General features: G+C 45.1%; 1 protein-coding gene across 8 annotated transcripts in view; it reads right to left on the reverse strand.

Moving 5' to 3' along the window:
- The window catches only part of CFDP1 (craniofacial development protein 1), a 534,880-nt gene that overhangs the window by 51,797 nt on the left and 457,843 nt on the right, over positions 1–25,240 (reverse strand). For all 8 annotated transcript variants that reach the window (XM_033941184.1, XM_033941183.1, XM_033941180.1 and 5 more), the window contains 2 exons: positions 21,106–21,225; positions 11,787–11,945 (listed from right to left, as the gene is read on the reverse strand). In XM_033941184.1, coding sequence (XP_033797075.1) covers positions 11,787–11,945; positions 21,106–21,225 — 279 coding nt within the window. The remainder of the gene's footprint in view (positions 1–11,786; positions 11,946–21,105; positions 21,226–25,240) is intronic.

The following is a 25,240-nucleotide window of genomic DNA, read 5'->3' on the forward strand; positions in this document are numbered from 1 at the left end:
GGAGGGGCCAACGGCGCTCAGCTGTTCGGCGCATGTTGAAGGCGAGCATTAAAAGTGCTCGTCTTAGCGAGAGTTACATTGCGAAGAACCTTAAGAAGGGACGAGTCACTGCAAAGAAGAAACACTAAGGAAGGACACCTACACGGGCAAGTACCACAAGGGCAACAGGACAGACATGCAGTAGATAAACAAACACAGTAGTAGCAGAGGGCAATCACATCAGACACAGAGGACACACACAAGCAGCAAGGGTAGGAGAGGGACTTTACAGTAACACCAAGGATGCTACACAGATTTCTATACAAGGAGAAGCCACTTCAGACAGTGTGAGAAGGCATATAGGGAAACAGGGAGAAGCCACTTCAGACAGCAGACTGGTAAGCAGACAGCAATGGATGCAACAGACAGAAGCAGGATATTGAGCTACCCAGTTTTCTGCATCATTTGCCATATGTATAACTACCTCCCCTCTGGGAGGCGGCCTTATGTATGAACTCGATGCGAGGAACTGGAGGGCCTAAAGAAGCAAGTCAGACTCCTGGAGGGAAGAATACTGGAACTAGAAGCACTTCGAGCAGTGGAGGAGGACAGAGAGGCAGAAAACTTAATGACAGAGGAAACCATTGAGGAAGAAGTCAGGGAGTTAGAGAAGTTCATCGAGGAAGCATACAGGGAGGCCGTGGAAAATCACTAACAACAGTGGAACTGCCAAGATACACCTACAGTGAGTGAGAACCGCCTGGAAGACAACCACAAGGAATGAATAGGTGACACAGCAACGAGACATGGAAACAGCGGAGGGAACCCACAGGAAGACGAGTCCGGTGCAAGCCAAAGCCAAGATGAGGGAAGATGGAAGTGCACAGAGGACACAGACCTACGGCTGGAGAGATGGGCATACACCGGGGACATGGACCTGTGGCTAGAGAGACAAGAGAAGATAGAGAGGACAGCAATCGTCGTGGGGGCTCCATCATCAGACAAGTCGACAGCCACATAGCGGGAGGAAGAAAGGATCAGCTAGTGACCTGCCTACCAGGAGCCAAGGTAGAAGATATAGTGAGCCGCATCGACAGGATCATCGACAGCGCAGAAGGGGAAGATATGGTGGTGGTGGTGATCCACGTGGGGACAAACAACGTGAGCAACAGGAACAACAGCAGGGAAACACTGAAGGACCAGTTCTGGATACTAGGAACGAAGCTGAAGACCAGAACACTAAGGGTAGCGTTCTCAGAGATCTTGCCGGTACCCAGGGCCGATGGGAAGAGGCAGATGGAGCTGCAATCACTCAACGCATGGATGAGGCGCTGGTGTGAGGAAGAAGGATTCCACTTCGTGCACAACTGGACGATGTTCTAGAGGAAGAGCAAGCTATACAGAAGGATGGACTCCATCTCAGCGGAGACGGAACGAGGCTACTTACAAGCAACATCAAACGAGAAATTGAGAAGTTTTTAAACTAGGAAGAAGGGGAAAGCTGACAGTCAACCAAGAGTCGATGGTTCGGGAAATGGTATACCAGAGGATAACATGCAGGAAGATTGTGGGGAAGATAGAAATCCTGACGGATCAAAAGGGACACAAGAGGGAAGGAAATGCAAGAAAGTAACAGGCCGCAAACTCAAGTGTATGTACACGAACGTAAGGAGCCGAAGGAATAAGATGGGGGAATTGGAAGCTATGGCGCAAAAAGATAATCTTTACATCATCGGCATCACGGAAACATGGTGGAATGAGGAAAACGTCTCGGACACTGTGCTACTGGGATACAAGCTATACCGCAGAGACAGAGTAGGACAAACAGGTGGGGATATTGCCCTATACATAGAAACATAGAAATAGACGGCAGATAAGGGCCACGGCCCATCTAGTCTGCCCACCTTAATGACCCACCCCTACCTTTCTCTGTGAAGAGAACCCACGTGACGATCCCATTTTGTCTTAAAATCGGGCACGCTGCTGGCCTCAATCACCTGAAGTGGAAGACCATTCCAGCGATCTACCACTCTCTCGGTGAAGAAGTACTTTCTGGTGTCACCGTGCAGCTTCCCTCCCCTGATTTTCCACAGATGCCCTCTTGTAGCCGTGGGACCTTTGAAAAAGAAGATATCTTCTTCCACCTTGATGCGGCCCGTGAGATATTTGAATGTCTCGATCATGTCTCCCCTCTCTCTGCGTTCCTCGAGTGAGTATAGCCGCAACTTATCCAGCCGTTCCTCATACGGGAGGTCCTTGAGTCCTGAGACCATCCGCTGGACCGACTCCAGTCTCAGCACATCTTTGCGGTAATGAGGCCTCCAGAATTGTACACAGTATTCCAGATGGGGTCTCACCATGGATCTATATAATGGCATAATGACTTCAGGCTTATGATTGACGAAACCTCTACGTATACACCCTATGATTTGTCTAGCCTTAGATGAAGCCTGCTCCACTTGATTGGCAGTCTTCATGTCTTCACTGATGATCACCCCTAAGTCCCGTTCTGCTACAGTCCTTGCTAGGATCTCGCCATTAAGGGTGTAACTTTTGCATGGATTTTGGCTGCCAAGGTGCATGACCTTGCATTTTTTGGCATTGAAACTTAGTTGTCAGATCCTAGACCAGCGCTCCAATAGAAGTAGGTCGTGCGTCATATTGTCGGAAATTGTGTTTTTGACCGTTGCACTCCTTTCTACTACATTGCATAGTTTGGCGTCATCTGCGAATAACGTTATTTTACCTCGAAGCCCTTCTGCTAAGTCTCTTATAAAGATATTGAACAGGATCGGGCCCAAGACCGAGCCCTGCGGCACTCCACTGATCACCTCTGTCATTTCAGAGGGGGTGCCATTCACCACCACCCGCTGAAGCCTGCCTCCAAGCCAGTTCTCAACCCATTTTGTCAAAGTGTCACCCAATCCTATAGAACTCATTTTGTTCAACAGCCTGCGGTCTGGTACACTATCGAAAGCTTTGCTGAAGTCTAAGTATACGATGTCCAGGGGCTCCCCAACATCCAGCTTCCTCGTCACCCAGTCAAAGAAGCAGATCAGGTTGGATTGGCAGGATCTCCCCATAGTAAATCCATGTTGACGGGAATCCCGTAGATTCTCCTCGTTCAGGATCGTATCCAATTGTCGTTTGATTAGAGTTTCCATCAGCTTGCTCACTATTGATGTGAGACTCACCGGTCTATAGTTTGCAGCCTCCATTCTGCAACCTTTTTTGTGGAGTGGAATGACGTTAGCCGTTTTCCAGTCCAACGGGACTATACCCGTACTAAGGGAGAGATTGAAGAGCGCGGATAGTGGTTCCGCCAAGACATCACTTAACTCCCTGAGCACCCTGGGGTGTAGGTTGTCTTTGTTAACCTTGAGTTTAGACAGCTCACAGTAGACACTGCCTGGCGTAAACTCGAAGCTACTAAACGGGTCTACTGAACAATCCCTTGTCTGTAGCAGAGGGCCAGATCCCGGCTCCTCACAGGTGAAGACCGAGCAGAAGTATTCGTTTAAAAGTTTAGCCTTTTCCGAGTCCGCTTCTACATAGTTCCCGTCTGTTTTCCTAAGGCGTACTATCCCGCCTGTGTTTCTGTTTCTGTCGCTAATATACCTGAAAAAGGATTTATCGTCCTTCTTGATGTTCTTCGCTAACGTCTCCTCGTTTTGGAATTTGGCCTCTCTAACTGCTGTTTTGACGGCTCTTGCCTTGGCCAGGTAGTCTTCTCTCGAGTCCTGATTCCCTGATTGTTTGTAAGAAATGAACGCTCTTTTCTTTTATGAGGCCCGAGATCTCCGCAGAGAACCACTGTGGCCTATTGTTCCTTCGCCGTTTACTTACTGATTTTATATATCGGTTGGTTGCCTCCTGTATGGTATCTTTCAGAGCTGACCACATTTCTTCTACGTTATCTGTTACCGCTTGGTTTTGTAGCGCTTGATGGATGAATTCCCCCATGCCCTCGAAGTTGGCGTCCTTGAAGCTTAGGACCTTGGTCAATGTGTTAGATTTGGTGAACCCCTTTTTGAGATTGAACCATACCATATTGTGGTCACTGGAGGCCAACGCTTCGCCCACTGAGACCTCTGTGACACTTTCGCCATTGGTAAGTAACAGGTCCAGTATTGCCTGCTTCCTTGTTGGCTCCAGTACCAGTTGTTTCAGTCCTGCTCCCTTTATAGAGTTCAATAGCCTCCTGCTGCTGCTGGATGCAGAGGAAAATGTGTTCCAATCCACACCAGGCATATTGAAGTCACCTAACAGTACTGTAACCCCACGCAAGGTGATATTCTCTATGTCTCCGATCAATTCCATATCCAGGTCCTCCTTTTGACTTGGGGGTCTGTATATTACGCCAAGATACAGGCATTTGTCTTTCCCCCTGGCCAAATTTACCCAAAGGGTACCTGACATCTGCAATTCTGGTGACTTTAATGTCATCTTTAGTATATAGTGCTACACCTCCTCCCATTTTGCCCTCCCTGTCACGGCGAAGTAAATTGTAGCCTGGTATGACCATGTCCCACCCGTGGGAGTCCGTGAGCCAGGTCTCAGATATCGCCACCACATCCAGGTCAGTGTTCCTCATTTCAGTCTCTAATTCTAGGATCTTGTTGCCCAAACTGTGGGCGTTGACGTACATGGCTTTCCATGTCGCATGTTCGCTTTTAGTGCTAGTTTTAATGTGAGTATCTACCCCAGACACAGAAATGTGTGTACCCTTTGGGGGAATTCCCGCTTGAGCTATTTGGACTCTTTTGGTACAATTTGCAAGGTGTGTACCCTCCCTAGACCCCAAATCACAACATGTACCCACCCCAGACTCGGAAATGTGTGTACTCGCCCCAGTCCCGGACCCAGAATTTCGGTGTCCACTTACCCCAGTCTCCAAAAAGTGTTGGCAGCCTAGCTTGCCAGGTGGGTTGATTGAGCCTGTACCCTCCCCCAACTTACCTAGTTTAAAGCCCTGTGAAGTAGGCGGGCTAGTCGGTGTCCAAGGACGTTCTTCCCTCTTCTGGTCAGGTGTAGCCCATCTGATCCTTGTAGTCCTTGTAGCGTCTCTCCATGGTGCAGAAACCCGAAGTTCATCAAAGAGGGAATCGAGTCTACCGGAGAGAACATGCTGGAAACGAAAAATAAGGTAAAGCCTCTATGGGCCAAAAAAAACGGGAACAAATGGAACAGAAATGAAGATGGGCATCTACTACCGACCCCCAGGGCAGTCTGAAGTAGTGCTGCCCAATTCAGGAAAAAATTTTTTGATTCGATTCAGCATATTGAATTGGTTTTTCAATTCGATTTTCCTGCCCAACTGGGTGTTTTTTTCAAACATCTTGGTGGGTTTATTTTATAGCCTCTTCACTCCCTTTGCCTTCTCCTAACCACACAGACGGTGTGGTGTAAACAAAATAAACAAACATAGAAGACTACTTTTCCTCTCTCTGTTAAATCGTAGCTCATGTTTGCGGTCTAACACCAGCTCTGGCAGGATACATATTTCAAATCTGACATATTGTAATCACAACACAGAAAATAAAATTAGTTTATCTACCTTTTATTGTCTGGTCATTATTCAAATCTTGTTGGTCCCAGGCTCTGGTTGTCTTCTGATAACTTGCTTGCCAGGGTCTCCTTTCTTATTTCTCCGTGCTAACCATCCGTCTGCCATCTCTGTCCTCCCCTTCCATTTTCCTTCCCTCCCCCGGAGGCCTGGCATCTTTCCTTTTCTCATCTCCCTCCACATATCCACCTTTTCTTAACTACTCTTTCATCCAGCATCTCTCCCTCCTTCCCCACCACCCTAGGGTCCATCTCTCCCTTTCTTTTCCCAACTAACCATCTATCCAATATCTCTATCCCCTCTCCACACCATCCCTTGTGTCCAACTTCTCTCCCTTTCTGTTCCTTCCCTCCCTAAATCCCATTGTCCATCATCTCTCTCCCTCTCCTCTATTTTTAGACCCATTATTTCTTCCCCCCAAAGTCTGGCATATGCACGTCTCTTTGAACCCCTCCTTCCCTCCGTGCACTTCTACACCAGGGCCCCCTTCCCCTGAAGGTCTGTCCGCCCCAAAGGCCTGCACTACCCTCTGAAGGCCTGTACCCCACCCCTGAAGGACTGCCTGTCCTCCCTGAAGGCCTGTTTCCCTCTTGAAGGCCTGTCCCCCCTTAAAGGCCTGTCCCCCCTTAAAGACCTGCATCCCTCCCCTGAAGGCCTGTGCCACCATCCCTGAAGGCATGTCCCCCCCTTGAAGGCCTCCATCCCCCGAGGGCCTGCCTGCCTGTTCCCCCTGAAGGCCTGTCTCCCCCCCCTTGAAGGCTTGTCCTCTCCTTGAAGGTTTGTCCCCCCCTTAAAGGCTTGCCCCCCCTTATAGGCCTGCATCCCACCCCTGAAGGCCTGCCTGTCCCCCCTGAAGGCCTGTCCCATCCCCCACAACCCCCCCCTGGACTGCTCACCCCCCCTTGGAAGGCCTGCATGTTCCCCCTGGCCTCCCACTGGTGTCCGGCTTCCCCCATGGCCTTCCCGCACTGTTTACCTTGTAGGAGCAGTTTGCAGAGAAGATCGCGGTGCTAGCGATCTTTGCAAGCTGCTTTGGAGCTGTTTCCTCTGCCGTGGTCCCGCCCCTCCTCTGATGTCAGAGGCAGGATCGTGGTGTAGGAAACAGCTTCGAAGAAGTTTGCAAAGATCGCTAGTACTGCGATCTTCTCTGCAGGCTGCTCTTATAAGGTAAATGGTGCGGGGAGGCCAGGGGGGAAGCCGAACGCCAGGGGGGGAAGCTGGACACCAGCACTTCCAGACTGACCTTCTCCCCTCGCCCTCTAAAGCAGGTGCGACAGCAGCTGGCTAGCATGAGCAGCGCTGCCACTCCTAAATCTAGTGCATGTCCGATTTACCTTTAATAAACCCATATTTTCTCGGATCTTGTAATCCATTAGTTTCTAAGAATTTCACTATCCTTGCCTTCAGCAATGTTTCCATTATTTTTCTAATAATTGAAGTGAGGCTTACCGGCCTGTAGTTTCCTGCTTGATTTCTATGACCACTTTTGTGAAGAGGGACAACTCTTCTCCACTCCCGCAGAACCTCTCCTGTCTCTAAAAATGTATTGAACAATCTTTAAGAGGACCCACCAGGATCTCTCAGAGCTTCCTCAATATTCTGGGATGGATCCTGTCCGGACCCATAACTTTGTCTACCTTAAATTTTTCAAGGTGTTCATAAAACACTTTCTTCTGTGAACGGTGCGGTATCCATTCCATTCTCAGGTGTGGCTTTGTTAACTAGTGCTGCCCAAGTCAGGAAAAAAAATTTTGATTCGATTCGATTCAGCCTATTGAATTGGTTTTTCGATTCTATTTTCTTGCCCAATTGGGTGTTTTTTCAAACATCCTGGTGGGTTTATTTTATAGCCTCTTCACCCCCTTTGCCTTCTCCTAACCACACTGGCACTGTGGTATAAACAAAATAAACAAACAAAAAAGACTTTTCCTCTCTGTTAAATCCTAGCTCACATTTGCGGTCTAACACCAGCTCTGGCAGGATACACGTTTCAAATCTGGCATATTGTAATTACAAAATGGAAAATAAAATTAGTTTTTCTACCTTTTGTTGTCTGGTCATTATTCAAATCTTGTTGTCTTCTGATAACTTGCTTGCCAGGGTCTCCTTCTTTCTTCTTTCTCTGTTCTAACCATCCATCTGCCATCTCTGTCCTCCCCTTCCGTTTTCCTTCCCTCCCCCGGAGGTCTGGCATCTTTCTTGTTTTTCGTCTCCATCCACAGATCCATCTTAACTACCCTTTCATCCAGCATTTCTCCCTCCTTCTCCATCACCCAGGGTTCACCATCTCTCCCTTTCTTTTCCCAACTACCCTCCTATCCAGCATCTCTTTCCCCCCCTCCACACCATCTCTTGTGTCCAACTTCTCTCCCTTTCTGCTCCTTCCCTCCCTAAATTCCATTGTCCATCATCTCTCTCCTTCTCCTCTATTTTTAGACCCATTATTTCTTCCCCCCCAAAGTCCAGCAAATGCATGTCTCTTTGAACCCCCCCTTCCCTCCCTCCCCGCCATCTCCCTCCCTCCACCTCACCTTTGAATTGGAAGAGCTCTACCGGTTGAATTACTGCCGGTCCGCGCGAAGAAAAAAAAAAAAGCCTCTCCTTTTCTCCTGCTCCTACCGCCATGCTGCAGCTACTAAAGCCGACAGGAAGTCTATCCGACGTCAATTCTGACGTCGGAGAGGACGTTCTGGGCCAGCCAATCGCTGCCTGGCTGCCCAGAACGTCCTCTCCGACTTCAGAATTGAGGTCGGATAGACTTCCTGTCGGCTTTAGTAGCTGCAGCATGGCGGTAAGAGAAGGGGAAAAGGATTGAGGCTTTTTTTTTTTTTTAGCGGCAGGGAGGCAGCAGGCTGGCTTTGGCTAGGGAGGGAGAAAGGTAGACAGGCACAGGTAGGCAGGCAGGCAAGCTTCGGGGGTGGGACAGTGTGGAAGGCAGTGAGAGGGACATAGGAAGGAGGCACTAGGGGCACTAAAGACAGGAAGGGGCACTTAAGGACATGGGAAGGAGGCACTGGGGGCACTAAAGACAGGAAGGGGTACTAAGGACATGGGAAGGAAGCACTGGGGCACTAAAGACATGGGAAGGAGGCACTGGGGGCACTAAAGACATGGGAAAGAGGCACTGGGGGCACTAAAGACAAGAAGGGGCACTAAGGACATGGGAAGGAGGCACTGGGGACACTAAAGACAGGAAGGGGCACTAAGGACATGGGAAGGAGGCACCGGGGGCACTAGAGACATAGGAAGGAAAGAGGGAGGGAATAGAAAGGGACAATTCTTGGGCCTGAGTGCAGAAAGAAAGAAATGAAAGAAAGGATACACAGACAGAAGGAAACACAACCAGAGACTCATGAAATCAATCACCAGACAGCAAAGGTAGGAAAATGATTTTATTTTCAATTTAGTGATCAAATTGTGTCAGTTTTGAGAATTTATATCTGCTGTCTATATTTGTCTATTTTTCTATAGTTACTGAGGTGACCGAGCTTGCGGAGATGGGGCAGAAACAGGGTTTTAAAATTTTAGTCCTAGTAGTTTGCCGGTCCACAAAATAATTCTTTTATTTCTGCCAGTCCATGGGTGTAAAAAGGTTGAAAACCACTGATGTAGAGTATGCCGGCTTTCTTTTTCGCCAAGTCGCGCTCGCATTGATCAATCTTCTCCTCTCTTGCAACTTCCTGTTTCCGGTTGCATCAGAGGAGAATATTGAACAAATGAACACCCGCACATGTGGCTGGGCGAAAAAGAAAGCCGGCATACTCTATATCTAAGGTGAGATGGAGGGAGGGAGATGGCGGAACACTGCAGTCGGTCGGGTGTCTGCTGTTTTTGTATCACTGCCTGCCTGCGCTCACGTTCCAGATCCTCCTGCATTTTTAGTGTGCACAATTGACCTGATTCGAGCTATAGGTGAACATGGGGGACACGTCATTGAAAGGGAGGACAAGTTAATTGATTTATTTTATGTTCGGTTTTTACTACAGAGCAGAGGCACTGAAACAGATTCTCAGTGCAGAACTCTCTTCTGTCTTCATGGTGTTTTGCAGTACTGAGGCTTATATGGATGCTGCGGGGGCGGTGAATGGGATGGCAGTGGCGGTGACGGGGCGGTGAAAGGGATGGTGGTGACGGTGACGGGGCGGTGCAGAGGATGGTGGGCCGGGGACGGTGCAGTGACGGGGACAGATTTTTTCCCTGTGTCATTCTCTAGAACATCTTCTTTCAGTCTCGTAATTCCATTTTTTTGTCTTCCTCCTTTCACTAATATAGTTGCAAAATATTTTGTCTCCCTTTTTTATATTTCTAGCCATTTGCTCTTCCGCTTTCGGCAGACGTATCTCTCTCTTGGCTTCTTTCAGTTTCATCTGATATTCCTTTCTGTACTCCTCCTCTTCTTGAGTTTTTTTTATATTTCATGAAGGCCAACCCTTTTGCCTTTATTTTTTCTGCCACTAGTTTGGAAAACCACATTGGTTTCCTTTTTCTCTTATTTTTATTTATTTTCCTCACATAGAGGCCAGCAGCTCAACTTGGACCATTGTTTTTCCACTTCCCTTATGTTTTCCCATCCAATCAGCTCTTTCTTCAGGTACTCCCCTATGCCACTAAAGTCTGCACGTTTGAAATCCAGGACTTTGAGGTTTGCTACTTCCAAGGTGGGCCCCCACTCGGACATGTGTTCAGAAAAGATGTATATTTCTGCACACCCGGACTGTGAGTTGGGATCGAATATCTAGCAAATGGAATCCGGAAGGGACGTAACAGAAACTAAAATTCAATTTTTTGGTGTGATTGCAAAGTGTTACACTTGACACAAACATAATACAGTACCGTACCCAGAGAACACCAACTCTACTGTGAAGCCTAGTGGTAGTAAGAGCATATTATGTGCATGTTTCTCATCAGCAATGAAACATGCCAGGATAGAAGGGAAAATGAAGGGAAAAAAAGCAGAAATGTTCTTGAGAAAAACCTGCAACTTTCTGCAAGAAAACTGAAATTGGGAAGGAAGGTTACTTTTCAGCATGATAATGATCCAAAGCATAAAAATCAAAGAGTGGTTGAAGAACAAAAAGGTTGAATGTCCTTGAGTGGTCCAGTCAAAGATCTAACTTCAATCTAATCGAAAACTTGCAGTATTACTTTAACACTATGGTACACCAATGCACCCCAAGGAATCTGATAAAGATTGGTAATGAATGGTCTAATTTTGACAAATACAGATGTGTAAAGTTAGTGGAGACTTACTGTAATAATCTCACAACTGTATATCTGCCACATATGCTTCCACTAAATATTGACTTGGGGCAGTGTATTGCAAACTGTGTGCCACCCAAGATTCCAGGTATGCCGCAAGATGCTGGAGAGGAGGAGAGGTGTCGGCTGACTGCAGGAGGGCCTTTGTGCATGCGTGAATGTCAATGTGATGACATCACGTATGCACGTGATGTCATTGTGTCGACATCTGTGCACTTCCAGATGCCCTCGAGCCGTGGCCACCAGTTTAATGTGCTGCGGCTTTGCAAAGTTTACGAGATACTGACTTGAGGGAAAGGGGTGGATACCTTTTCAATTGTATTTTTGATAATATGCTTGGTCCTCCTATCAAAATAATTTTCTCTAGAAAGCTGTAGAATATTGTTGATTATGATTCCACCAGGGAGAGAGAAAGTACCTGCATATAATAAATGTAAATTGCTTTGATTGTATTCACAGAAAGACAGTATATCAAATCCATGAACCTTTTATCTTTGATATGCAGAAAAAACTTCTCATCATTCAAATGCATGCAAGTTTGATGTATTGACACAACAAAATAGGAAAAATGTAAACTTTTTATATAGCCTGTGTATATTGTTAGAGCAGCAGTCTAAGAACTGCTTAAAGGCCTGCTAACCCTCCTTGAGACCTTAGGCAAGTCACTTCACTCTCTGTTTTCTCAAGTGTAAACTTAAGAGATGGATTTATTTCAGTGGGACCTATTTACCAAGCACTCAAGAAAACCATGTTAGTGCAGGTTAGTAAATGTAGTCCACATATGTAACTTATTTTGAGCTACCATGGAAAAGGCATGAATTAAATAGTGAGAAAAAGAAATACATATATCTGTAGAAAAAAATAATGTGTGTGTGTGTATTTCACGTCTGCCTCTGGAGAATGGCATTAAACAGCTGTAAAAATGAACCTCCCTATATTTTCTTCCCTTGGATATAGTGTAAGTTTATTGCTCTTCACTTACCCTTCCTTTCCTCGGTTGTATGTGGCCAGTTCATCCCCGATTCCTTCCTCCTCTTTGAAGTTCTCCCAGTCCAGTTTGGATTTCTCTAATGTACTCATCTTCTGCTTTTTATTTCCCATTTTCCCCATAATGCTGCTCAGCCCACTTGGCCTCTTCACTCTAGAAGCAAGAAACAAAAAGAAGACACATACAAATAAATACAGTGGATTCAGCTCTCTTTCCATCTCTGTCACTACCACAACTGACAGTCTGGCTGCAAGTGCAATAATCCTTGGAGGATGCTTACATCTGAGAGCTGTCTTTGCTCTTTCTTTCAGTTCTATCCAGATCGGGGTAGGTCCCTGCTCTCCCCAATTTTATGATGATGAAGCATGAATGGAAGATTAGATTTACACCTTCGATAATCTTCTTTCTGTTAGTCCCTGCAGGAGTCAGTACACTAGGTGCTCAATCCCTTCCTGCAATCTGGGAGTTGTAGAATCACAACACTTTTCTGAGCACATACTCCTCCCACCTTAAAGAGAGAGTTAGAGCCCCCTGTAGTTCAGTCCAAAGCCAAGCAACATACCTGAACAAATCCATAACAAGGAAGGGAGATACTGGGGAAACACCCCAGCAAAATAATTTCTGAACTGGTCTGCTCTGCAAAACATGAAAAAAACAATAAACTGGCTCAAAGGTAACACAGAAAAACATTGAAGAACAATATAGAACTAACTTGCCACATGAAACAGATGAAGAGAGGACTCTCCACAAGATCCATCTACTGGCTAGAAGTTCCTCAAGCCTGTAACCGAGGCAAAAAACAGGTGATTCAGAATAACTGAGTTTACGCAGAGAGGGCAAGCCATACTGAATTCACCAGGGACTAACAGAAAGAAGATTATCGAAGGTGCAAACTTAATCTTCCGTTCTTTTACATCCCTTTTGGATTCAGTACATTAAGGTGATGTACCAAAGCAATGACAGCGTCTAGGGAGGGACAGAAGAGCCTGCTTGCAACACTGATATCCCAAAAGCAACATTAGAATGAATCGCCACATCCACCCAGTAAAACCAGGTAAAGGTATGAAGAGAAGACCAAATAGCTGCCCTGCAAATTTCATCTGGATGAATCGTGCGAGATTCTGTCCACAAAGTAGCAATACTTCTAGTCGAGTGGGCCTTAAGAGAAACTGATGGCTGCTTGCTGTGGGTGATATAAGACATGGAAACAGACATACGAATCCATCAAGCGATTGAGGTCTTAGATGCCGGCCGACCACGTTGAGGCGGGGCAGTGAGGACAAAGAGATGATCAGAAAGCTGAAAATCATTAGTCCTCTCCAAATAGTGGAGAAAGATCTGATCCTTCTGCTTGGAGCCTATGGAAGGAAATGCAGGCAAACGAATCTCCTGGTTGACATGGAAAGTGGAAACCACCTTCGGTAAAAAAAGAAAGGTACAGTACGGAGAACAATTCCTGTGTCCATGATTCGGAGAAAGGATTCCCTGCACAAAAGAGCTTGAAGCTCCAAAATACGCTGTATTGAGAAAATGGCGACCAAAAAGGTAGTCTTGATTGTTAGATCCAAAAGAGTAGCATCCTTTAAAGACTCGAATGGGGCTTCCACAAAATCCTTTAGCATGATGTCAAGATTCCACGAAGGGAAAGGATGCCGCAAACGCAGTGCCCTCCCCTCAAAAATGGGTAACATCTTGATGAACAGAAAACAAACTAGAATCCCTGCGGAGCCCTGAAGTACGAAAAGCTAAACTTTAAGGGAGGCCACCACAAAGCCCTTATCCAAAACTGCCTGAAGAAAAGCCAGGCCCACCGAAATGGGAGCCTGCTCAGGCTCCTTCTGGTCCTTAGCACACCATTGTTGGAAAGCCTTCCAGGCCTTGGCATAAGAAGTCATAGTTGAGGGTTTCTTCGACTTCAAAAGTGTGGAGATGACCACATCTGAATAACTATGCCTCATCAAGGCAGAGCACTCAAGAAACATGCTGTAAGACGGCGCTCTGGATTTTCCATGGGCATCGGACCCTGACTGAGAAGGTTGTGATAAAGAGGGAATGTGAGCTTCCTGTCCCTCTGAAGACGAATGAGATCCGTATACCATGGGCAATGAGGCCAGTCTGGAGCAACCAGAATCACAAGGCCAGGATGTGTCGCTATCCGATGGATAACCCGATCAACCAGAGGCCACGAAGGGAACACCTATAGGAGCTCGTGAGTTCGCCAGGGATGAACTAAGGTGTCTAGCCCTAAGATTTCCTGCTCTGTTTTTTCGACTGAAGAATCGCCTGACCTTCGAGTTCTCTCCTGAAGCCATCAAGTCCATCTGGGACTGACCCCCAGTGCTGTACTATTAGACAACACTTTCAGTGAGAGGGACTATTCTCCCAGATCCAGGACTTGTCAACTCAGGAAGTCTGCCTGTACGTTGTCGACTCCGGTCACATGTGCTTCCGAGAGAGACAAAAGATATAACTCTGCCCAGCGAAACAGTATGCAAGCATCCTGGGCCAAGGAAGCGCTTATTGTGCCCCTTGACGATTTACATACGTCACCGCTGTAGCATTGTCTGAGAACACTCGCACCACTTGTCCTTTCAGAGTGGGCTGGAGAGCAAGCAACGCTAGGCGAATTGCCCGAAGCTCCAGACGAATGATTGTCCAACGCTTTTGACAAGGAGTCCACTGCCACTGTACAGAAAGGACTACCAGGTGAAACTGAAAGAAGCCAAGAGAGAGATACGTCTGATGAAAGCGTAAGCGGAAGAACAAATGGTTAAAAATGTAAAAAAGGGAGACAAAATTTTTTCAGGAAGGAGTGTGTGGTGTAGTGGTTGAAGTTACAGCCTCAGCACCCTGGGGTTGTAGGTTCAAATCCCGCGCTGCTCCTTGTGATCCTGGGCAAGTCACTTAATCCTCCATAGCCCCAGGTACGTTAGATAGATTGTGAGCCCACCAGGACAGATAGGGAAAATGCTTGACTACCTGATTGTAAAACTGCTTAGATAACCTTTATAGGTGGTATATAAAATCCTAATAAAACTTGAAACAGATATATTAGTGAAAGCAGGAAGCTGAAAAATGGAATTGCGAAACTAAAAGATGCTATGAACCGATATGTGGAGAGTGATGAGGAAAAAGCAAACATGCTAAACAAATACTTCTGTTCTATGTTCATGGAAGAAAATCCTGCAGAAGGACCAAGATTGTCTGGCAAAGTTACGGAGGAAAGTGTCTTTGAACAACTTGATAAATTGAAGGTGGACAAAGCAATGGGACTGGACAGGATCCATCCCAGGATACTGAAGGAGCCAGAGAGGTTCTGGAGAGTCCTATTAAAGACTTCTAATCTAATCTTCATTTTATATACCAAATCTACTCCCTAAGGAGCTTGACTCGGTTTACAGTTCGTAAAAAATGAAACATAACAAGTAAAAACTGTGGGATAAAAACAGAAATTGGTTAGATTAGATGGGTGGAAAAAGTTAGAAATAGTATGTTTAACTGCTTAAAATTACTATATGACAACTAAAATCAAATTAACTATTGTGAAAACAACCAGGTTTTTAAATTTTTTTGAAATTGAAATAATTGATCTACCAGTCTTAGAGAATCTGGAAGTCCATTCCAAATTCTCACCAATTTAAAAGTAAAAGATTTACTAAGCTTCCCAGTGCATTTAATACCTTTCAGAGAAGGAAATGCTAATTTGTGAATTGTTGTAGTTCTTGAATAGCAGGATCTAAAGGAATTCCCACTAAGGGGAATCAAAGAGTCAAATATTCCATAAATGAGTTTGAAAATCACACATGCACACTTGAACTGTATCCTATGATGGAACGGAAGCCAAAGACTTGTTCAATAAATTTCTGGAGATGGGAGTGGTGCCTGGGGATTGGAGAAGAGTGGATGTGGTCGCAGAGATCAAGCGGGAAATTACAGGCTGGTAAGCCTCACTTCTGTTGTTGGAAAAATAATGGAAGTGTTGCTGAAAGGATAGTGAAATTTCTAGAATCTAATGGGTTACAGGATCCGAGGCAACATGGTTTTACTAAAGGTAGATTGTGCCAAATGAACCTGATTGAATTTTTTGATTGGATGACTAGAGAATTGGATCAAGGATATATGCTAGATGTAATTTACTTAGATTTCAGCAAAGCCTTTGACATGGTTCCTCATTGGAGACTCTTTAACAAACTTGACGAGCTGAAGTTAGGACCCAAAGTGGTGAACTGGATTAGAAACTGGTTGATGGACAGACACCAGAGGGTGGTGGTTAATGGAATTTGCTCGGAGGAAGGAAAGGTGAGTAGTGGGTTACCTCAAGAATCGGTGCTGGGGCTGATCCTGTCCAATATGTTTGTGAGTGACATTGCTGAAGGGTTAGAAGGAAAGTTTTGCCTTTTTGCAGATGATACTAAGATTTGTAATAGAATAGACACAAAGGAGGGAGTGGAAAACATGAAAAGGGATCTGCAGAAGTTAGAGGAATGGTCTAATATCTGGCAACTAAAATACAATGCAAAGAAGTGCAGAATAATGCATTTGGGGATTAGAAATCAGAAGGAGATGTATGTGCTGGGAGGTCAGAGGCTGATATGCACGGATGGGGAGAGGGACCTTGGGGTGATAGTGTCCGAAGCTCTAAAGGCAAAGAAACAGTGTGACAAGGTGGTGGCTGTTGCCAGAAGGATGATAGGCTGTATAGAGAGAGGCGGTAACCAGTAGAAGAAAGAAGGTGTTGATGCCCCTCTACAGGTCATTGGTGAGGCCCCTCTTGGAAGTACAGTGGTACCTTGGTTTGAGAGCATAATTTGTTCCACAAGCATGCTCTCAATCCAAAACGCTCTTATATCAAAGCGAATTTCCCCATAGGAAATAATGGCAACTCAAATGATTCGTTCCACATCCCAAAAACTTTGTACTAAACTGTACTGTATAAAGTAAAAATATTCATCTCCTTCTTACCGCCTTCTTTTTCATGCTGCTTCTGCTTCTAAGATGGACATACAGGAGGCACTGATAGGCACAAATGAGGCACTGATGAGATGGGCACACAGAATGCACCGAGAGGGTCACAATGGAGGCACTGAGATGGGCACACAGAATGCACCGAGAGGGTCACAATGGAGGCACTGAGATGGGCACACAGAATGCACCGAGAGGGTCACAATGGAGGCAGTGAGATGGGCACACAGAATGCACCGAGAGGGTCACAATGGAGGCAGTGAGATGGGCACACAGAATGCACCGAGAGGGGCACAATGGAGGCACTGAGATGGGCACACAGAATGCACCGAGATGGTCACAATGGAGGCACTGAGATGGTCACAATGGAGGCACTGAGATGGGCACACAGAATGCACTGAGAGGGTCACAATGGAGGCACTGAGATGGGCACATAGAATGCACTGATGGTCACAATGGAGGCACTGAGATGGGCACACAGAATGCACTGAGAGGTGAGGATGTCCTGAATCGCCGCTCGCACATCCGTAAAAATATTTGCCACCCATTCCGATCGCGGTGAAGGAGGGGACACGAGGGCCGAATCTGTCATCTTGGTTTCAGCTCCCCGAGGCTTGTCCCAATCTTTGCGGGTCACTTTAGAGGCCATAACACCCCGCACAGAGAGCTAAACAACCCGATCCTCCGACCAAGCAGAACGAGAAGGCAGGGTAGTCAGAGCACCGCCGATAAAGCTGTCGACAAAGCAAAAAAGGAGAGCGGGCCCGGGAGCTCCTCTCACGCGCGTCCGTTCACCAAAGCGGCATCACGTGACTCCTTATTATTTCTTTTTATACAGAGGGCAATTTCATAAAAGGAAAACTAAAACATTTTCAAATATACTTAATTTTATGCAGGCAGTGTAAAAGCCTTAGTTACCTTTATAAATAGGCTCTCAAAAATATCCCACACAAGTTAATCCCTGTTCCAAAGAAGGAAGAATAAATGTATACATACACTTTGTCCATGTATAATCATATTTTATAAATTCAAGTATACAACACAATTCTACCTTTGCTTCACCCAAGCTACCCCACCCCTGAGTGCCTATGTGCAGATCACTTAAAAAGCAGGCACTAGCATTTACTGCATCTAGTTTTTATGAGTGTACAATAGTTATAATTGCATATAAAACATGCTTTGTAAAATTATCACCACAATGTATATTTATTATGAAGACCTCTAGCGGTAGTCCTAAATTCAGATAAGTGGAATTCTGATCTGAGAACCACTGAATTTGGGATCAATTATGCAAAAATCATTCTACCCTTTGGGCTGCTTCTAAACCCACCCTTTGCTTCTGATACTTTACCACAGATGATCACGATTGTGCTTGAGGGGAAACTGCACTAAGAACATAAGAAATGCCTCCGCTGGGTCAGATCTGAGATCCATCGTGCCCAACAGTCCGCTCACGAGGCGGCCCAACAGGTCCAGGACCTGTGCAGTAATCCTCTATCTATACCCCTCTATCCCCTTTTCCAGCAGGAAGTTGTCCAATCCTTTCTTAAACCCCAGTACCGTTCTCTGCCCTATTACATCCTCTGGAAGCGCATTCCAGGTGTCCACCACACGTTAGGTAAAGAACTTCCTGGCATTTGTTTTGAATCTTTTCCCTGTCAACTTTTCTGAATGCCCTCTTGTTCTTTTATTCTTTGAAAGTTTGAAGAATCAGTCCTTCTCTACTCTCTCTATGCCCTTCATGATCTTGTAAATTTCTATCATATCCCCTCTAAGTCTCCTCTTCTCCAGGGAAGAGAGACCCAGTTTCTCCAATCTCTCAGCGTATGAAAGGTTTTCCAAACTTTTTATCAGACGTGTCTCTCTCCTCTGAACTCTCTTGAGTATCGCCATATCATTCTTAAGGTACAACGACCAATATTGGACACAGTACTCCAGATGCGGACGCACCATCGCTCGATACAGTGGCAGGATAACTTCTTTCGTTCTGGTTGTAATATCCTTCTTGATTATGCCTAGCATTCTATTTGCCTTCTTAGCAGCCGCTGCGCACTGTGCCGTCGGCTTCATTGTCATGTCCACCATTACCTCCAAGTCCCTTTCTTGGGTACTCTCATTCAATAACATCCCACCCATCGTATAGTTGTATCTCGGGTTTCTGCTTCCCACATGTAATACTTTACATTTCTCAACGTTGAACTTCATCTGCCATCTCGTCGCCCATTCCCCTAGTTTGTTCAAGTCTCTCTGCAATTCTTCGCAGTCCTCTTTAGTCCGAACTCCACTAAATAGTTTGGTGTCGTCCGCGAATTTTATTATCTCACACTTTGTCCCTGTTTCTAGATTGTTTATGAATATATTAAATAGCAGCGGCCTGAGCACCAAGCCCTGCGGAACACACTCGTGACCCTCCTCTAGCCTTGTCAAAGGCTTTTTGGAAATCCAGGTATATGATGTCTATGGGGTCTCCACTGTCCATCCATTTGTTAATTCCTTCAAAAAAGTGCAATAAGTTCGTTAGGCACAATCTCCCCTTGCAGAAACCATGTTGGCTGGTTATCAGAAGTTTGTTTCTTTCAAAATGTTCTTCGATGCTTTCTTTTATCAATGCTTCCGCCATTTTCCCTGGAACCGTGGTCAAACTCACCGGTCTATAGTTTCCCGGGTCATCTCTTAATCCCTTTTTAAAAATGGGCGTAACGTTGGCTATCTTCCAATCCTCCTGGATCACGCCCGTTTTCAGGGATAGATTGCAAATTTGCCGCAGTAGTTCCGCTATCTCCTCCTTTAATTCCTTCAGAACCCTTGGATGGATTCCGTCCGGACCCGGGGATTTGTCAGTTTTTAGTTTTTCTATCTGCCTGCGCACATCTTCAAGGCTCACTTCCATGGATGTTAATTTTTCTGCTTGATCTCCATTGAAGAATTGCTCAGGTTCTGGTATGCTGGTTGTGTCTTCGTTTGTAAATACAGATGAAAAGAACATGTTTAGTCTTTCTGCAACTTCTTTCTCCTCCTTCACCACTCCCTTCCTTTCTCCATCGTCCAGCGGCCCTACCTCCTCCCTAGCCGGCTGCTTCCTTTAACATATCTAAAGAACGGTTTGAAATTTCATGCTTCCCTGGTTAGTCTCTTTTCGTACTCTCTTTTGGCTTTTCGAACCACACGGTGACATTCTTTTTGATACTTCCTGTGCTCATTCCAGTTTCCCTCAGTTTTATCCTTTTTCCATTTTCTGAATGAATTTTTCTTATTGCCTATCGCTTCCTTCACTATTTTAGTTATCCACGCCGGGTCTCTTGTTCGACTCTTTTTGCACCCCTTTCTGAATCTGGGGATATACAGATTTTGCGCCTCGCCTACCGTGTCCTTGAAAAAAGACCAGGCATGTTCTACCGTTTGCCATTTTTTGGAAGTTTTCCTAAGTTTTTTCCTTACCATATCCCTCATTGCCTCGTAGTTTCCTTTCCTGAAGTTAAAAGTTGTCGCTATGGTTCTCTTTCATTTTGGTATTCCTACCTCAACCTTGAACTTGATCATGTTATAATCGCTGTTTCCCAATGGTCCCACTACTTCTACTTCCTTTGCAGGTCCCTCTAACCCAGTGGTCTCAAACTCAAACCCTTTGCAGGGCCACATTTTGGATTTGTAGGTACTTGGAGGGCCACAGAGAAAATAGTTATGTCTTATTAAAGAAATTACAATTTTGCATGAGGTAAAACTCTTTATAGTTTATAAATCTTTCCTTTTGGCTGTCTTAATAATAATATTGTAATTTATAGCTAAAGAGACATATGATCAAGAAACTTTTATTTTACTTTTGTGATTTATGATAAACATACCGAGGGCCTCAAAATAGTACCTGGCGGGCCGCATGTGGCCCCTGGGCCACGAGTTTGAGACCACTGCTCTAACCCATTTAGGATTAGATCCAGAGTGGCATTTCCTCTCGTTGGTTCTCTAACAAGCTGCTCTAAGAGACAATCTTGTGTAGCCTCCAGGAATTCTGTTTCCCTAGCGCAGTTTGATCTTCCAAGACTCCAGTCTATCCCGGGGTAGTTGAAGTCTCCCATAATAACCGTGTTGCCGCTTTTGCATTCTCGCTTCATCTCGGCTTCCATTTCTTCATCGATATCTCCGGTTTGCCCGGGTGGACGATAGTATAGGCCCATCTTTATTTCAGGCCTTTCATTCCAGGTATTTTCATTCCAGGTATTTCATTCCAGGTATAGTGATTCCAGCCTGTTTGTCGTCTCTGCTGTGTCCATTCTGGTCGATTGTATGCTTTCTTTTATGTATAGGGCTATTCCACCTTCTTTTTCTACATAAAACATCTGTATATAAAACTCACCCAGAAACTGTGGGGAGAGCAGCAGGCACTGTCTGAGAACTTGAACCCAGCTTCTCTTGCTCCTGTTGTCTCAAAAAGCATTTGGCTTCTTTAGAAGAGGCATCAATTTCTTTTGTCACCCTGATCAGGAAAGGAGGAAAATAAATAAAAATTAATGCCTTAAACATAGAGGAGATCATAAAATATAATCAATAATGGAAAGTTAAAAGATGAAAAGGAAGACGGTTACTATGATATAACGTATTTTCTATAGTAATAAAGACAAGGCTAGAAGATTAGGCAAAAATAGAAATTGAGCAACAAAATGGCACAGCATTGTTGGTCTGGGGCTCTCTGTCTTGGAGATTGACCACCATTCACGTTTTATTACTTACTCACGGAATAACTAAGTGATTCTTTTACTAAGGTGCACTAGCCATTTTAGTGCGTGCTAAATGCTAACGCATCCATAGACTATACCGGACGCATTAGCATTTAGCACGTGCTAAAATAGCTAGGGCGCCTTAGTAAAAGGACCCCCAAAATATTTACAATTTTACTATAGGTCTCATATCATTCATTTTAAGTGAGAATACTAGGTTTCATTTATTTCAAATGAACACATTTATTTTTTATTTAGATTTTCTTGCATTATGTGTTTTCAATTTATGGATCTTTTATATTATGCCATATAGCCTTAACTTACTCTTCTTATTATTTCCATCGAAGGCCAGCACTTTACCATATGTTTACGCTCCATAAGATGCACCTGACCATAAGACACACCCTATATTTAGAGGAGGAAAACAAGAAAAAACCCATTCTGAACCAAATTATCTCTGCCAGGCTCATTTTGATTTCCATTGATCCACAAGTGATCCCACCAATCTGAGGACACTGCCTTTCCTGGGGGGGTCTCTCCAAGTTCTGCCCCTGGCCTCCCAGCACTGTTTACCTTCCAGGAACAGCTTGCAAACAAGATTGCAGTGCTAGCGATCTTAGTACCACTTCGGAGCTGTTTCCTCTGTCGCGGTCCCGCCCCTCCTCTGACATTTTCCCTACTACCAACTTTAGTGTCTACTGACTTAGGCCAAAATGGGACTTAAACATATTTTTTGATTATGCCCCTCATAGCATTTTATTTATTTATTTATCACTTATAGCCCAAGTGGTTTACATTCAGGTACTCAAGTATTTTTCCCTATCTGTCCCGGTGGGCTCACACTCTATCTAAAGTACCTGGGGCAATGGGGTCAAAACAGCAGCCTGGGATTTTTTAGGCATTACGTTTTAAAACAAAACAAAACGTGGCTATAACATCATAACTGTATTTAATGCATAAATTTTCATCTAATAACAGAACTCTGTAATAATTTAATAAGATCAGCATAATATTTGGCACATTTCACAAAAATAATGCTGTTCATAAGCTACTCAAGCTAATAATGATAATTTGTCCAGTTATTATATGACTTCATCAGTCTCACTAGTAGCATGTTTGATATCCCTTAGCCTTGATTACTACCTCATGTCTTCTTGGCATGCTGTCCACAAGTCTTTGGAGAACAATATATGTTATTATGTGGAACCAGGAATCGATTATTGCTGCTATCAGTTCATGTTTGTTGGAAGGTCGTTTTGCTGCTACTGTTCTTTTTAATCTGTCCCAGAGGTTCTCAGTGGCATTGAGATCTGGGATGTTTCTTGGCCAGTCCAACAACTCAACCTTGTTCTCCTTGAACTAGGTGAGGCATTTCTTGGCTATGTGGCATGGAATGCCATTCTGTTGAAAAATTAATAGTCAACTGGTAGCAAAGATGTCTCTGGCTGAGGGCAGGACCTTGGGCTGAAAGACCTCCTTTACGGAATCCACCCAAGAATACTAAAAGAGCTTAGAGACGAAATAGTAGAGTTACTACAGCAGATTTGCAACCTATCCCTCAAAACAGGGGTAATCCCAGAAGACTGGAGGATAGCGAATGTTACGCCCATCTTCAAGAAAGGATCCAGAGGCGACCCAGGGAATTACAGGCCGGTCAGCTTAACCTCAGTTCCGGGGAAGATGGCCGAATCGCTAATCAAGGACACCATCAATGAGCATATAGAAAAAAATAAGCTGATGAGAACTAGCCAGAATGGTTTCTGTAATGATAGATCATGCCAAACGAACATACTGCACTTCCTTGAGGGAATAGGGAATAAGCGAACAACTGGACAAAGGCGACCCCATAGATGTAGTGTACCTGGATTTCCAGAAAGCTTTTGACAAGGTGCCCCACGAGCGCCTACTATGGAACCAGGGGGTGGAAGGGGACGTACACAGATGGATCAGAAACTGGCTGGCGAACAGGAAGCAGAAAGTAGGAGTGAAAGGTCACTATTCTGACTGGAAAGGGGTCACGAGTGGCATCCCGCAGGGGTCAGTGCTAGGAACGCTGCTGTTCAATATATTTATTAATGATCTGGAAGCAGAGACGAAGTACGAAATTATAAAATTTGCGGATGACACAAAACTCTCTGGTAAGGTTAGAACTGTTGAGGAATGTAGAGAACTTCAAAAGGACCTGAACAAACTGAGTGAGTGAGCAAATAAATGGCAGATAAGCTTCAATGTGGAGAAATGTAAAGTTATGCACATGGGAAAAGGAAACCCGATGTACAATTACACAATGGGGGGGGGGGGGATATTATTGGGGGAAGGCATCCCAGAAAGGGACTTGGGGGTTATTGTAGATAGAACAATGAAACCGGTGGCACAATGCGCTGCTGCCTCAAAAAAGGCGAACAGAATGTTGGGCATTATCAAAAAAGGTATCACTACCAGAAGCAAGGAAGTTATCCTCCCGCTGGTGAGACCGCATCTGGAGTACTGCGTTCAATACTGGTCGCCGTACCTTAAGAAGGATATGGCGGTACTTGAGAGGGTCCAGAGAAGAGCAACAAAAATGATAAAGGGCATGGAGAACCTTTCGTATGCTGAGAGATTAGAGAAGCTGGGGCTCTTCTCCCTAGAAAAGCGGAGACTTAGAGGGGATATGACAGAAACTTACAAGATCATGAAGGATATAGAGAAGGTAGAGAGTGACAGATTCTTCAGACTGGCCGGGGACACGAAAACTAGAGGGCACTCGAAAAAGTTGAAGGGAGACAGATTCAGAACAAATGCCAGGAAGTTCTTCTTCACTCAGAGGGTGGTGGACACCTGGAATGCGCTTCCAGAGGAGGTGGTAGAGCAAAGTGCGATTGTGAGTTTCAAAATGGGACTGGACAAGTTCCTGAAGGAAAAGGGGATTGAGGGGTACAAATAAAGGGGTACTATACAGTACAAAATGCTTTAGAGTAATAGATAACTTGCAGATCATTGACCTGGGGGGCTGCCACGGGAACGGACTGCTGGGCATGATGGACCTGTGGTCTGACTCAGCAGAGGTGATGCTTATGTTCTTATGTATTTGTCAGCATTTATCACTCCATCAAGTACCTGCAATCAACTCACATCATCTTTGGTCATGAAGCTCCACAACATCAGTCAGAGGGTAATTCATGGTGGCAGTAGTACAATCTGGCAAGCAGTCTTCACTCAGTTGCCGACAAACATAGTGAACACTGTCACTGCCAAACATGGAAATTTGGGTCTCATCACAACACCTACTTCCTTTGCTTTGTGGTCCAGCTGGCATGCTCTTTAGCCCAGTTCAAATGTTTATGACGCTGAACTACATTGAGGAAAGGCATTTTTATGGAAATTCTTACTCGCAGGCCTACTTTCACAGACTCTGACAAACTGTCTGGCCTGACACCAACACTCGTGTTTCGGCCAGTGACTTATTGATGTAAGCGGCAGTTAATTTCCAATTCTGTGGAGCCATTCTCACTATCCTTCTATCAGTCTGTGGTGTTCTAACCTTTATCCCTCAAGCCTTGTTTTTGATGTTTTTATTCTCTTGTTTATGTTTTATTAAAACTTGTTATACCATTCATTCTTACGACTGGTCCAAGCAGTTTACAAGCATATCATAAAATAGAAAAGGAATTCCATTAATTAAAATAGAACAGGAGTCACGTGATGTGCTGAGCCGAGCAGGACGTGCCTTGCTCGAGCTCCGGGGCCTCGGGTCCCCCTGCGCCTCACCCCCAGTGTATTTTTACATTAATA

Source organism: Geotrypetes seraphini, chromosome 4 (genome assembly GCF_902459505.1).
Source record: "Geotrypetes seraphini chromosome 4, aGeoSer1.1, whole genome shotgun sequence".
NCBI classification, from domain to species: domain Eukaryota; kingdom Metazoa; phylum Chordata; class Amphibia; order Gymnophiona; family Dermophiidae; genus Geotrypetes; species Geotrypetes seraphini.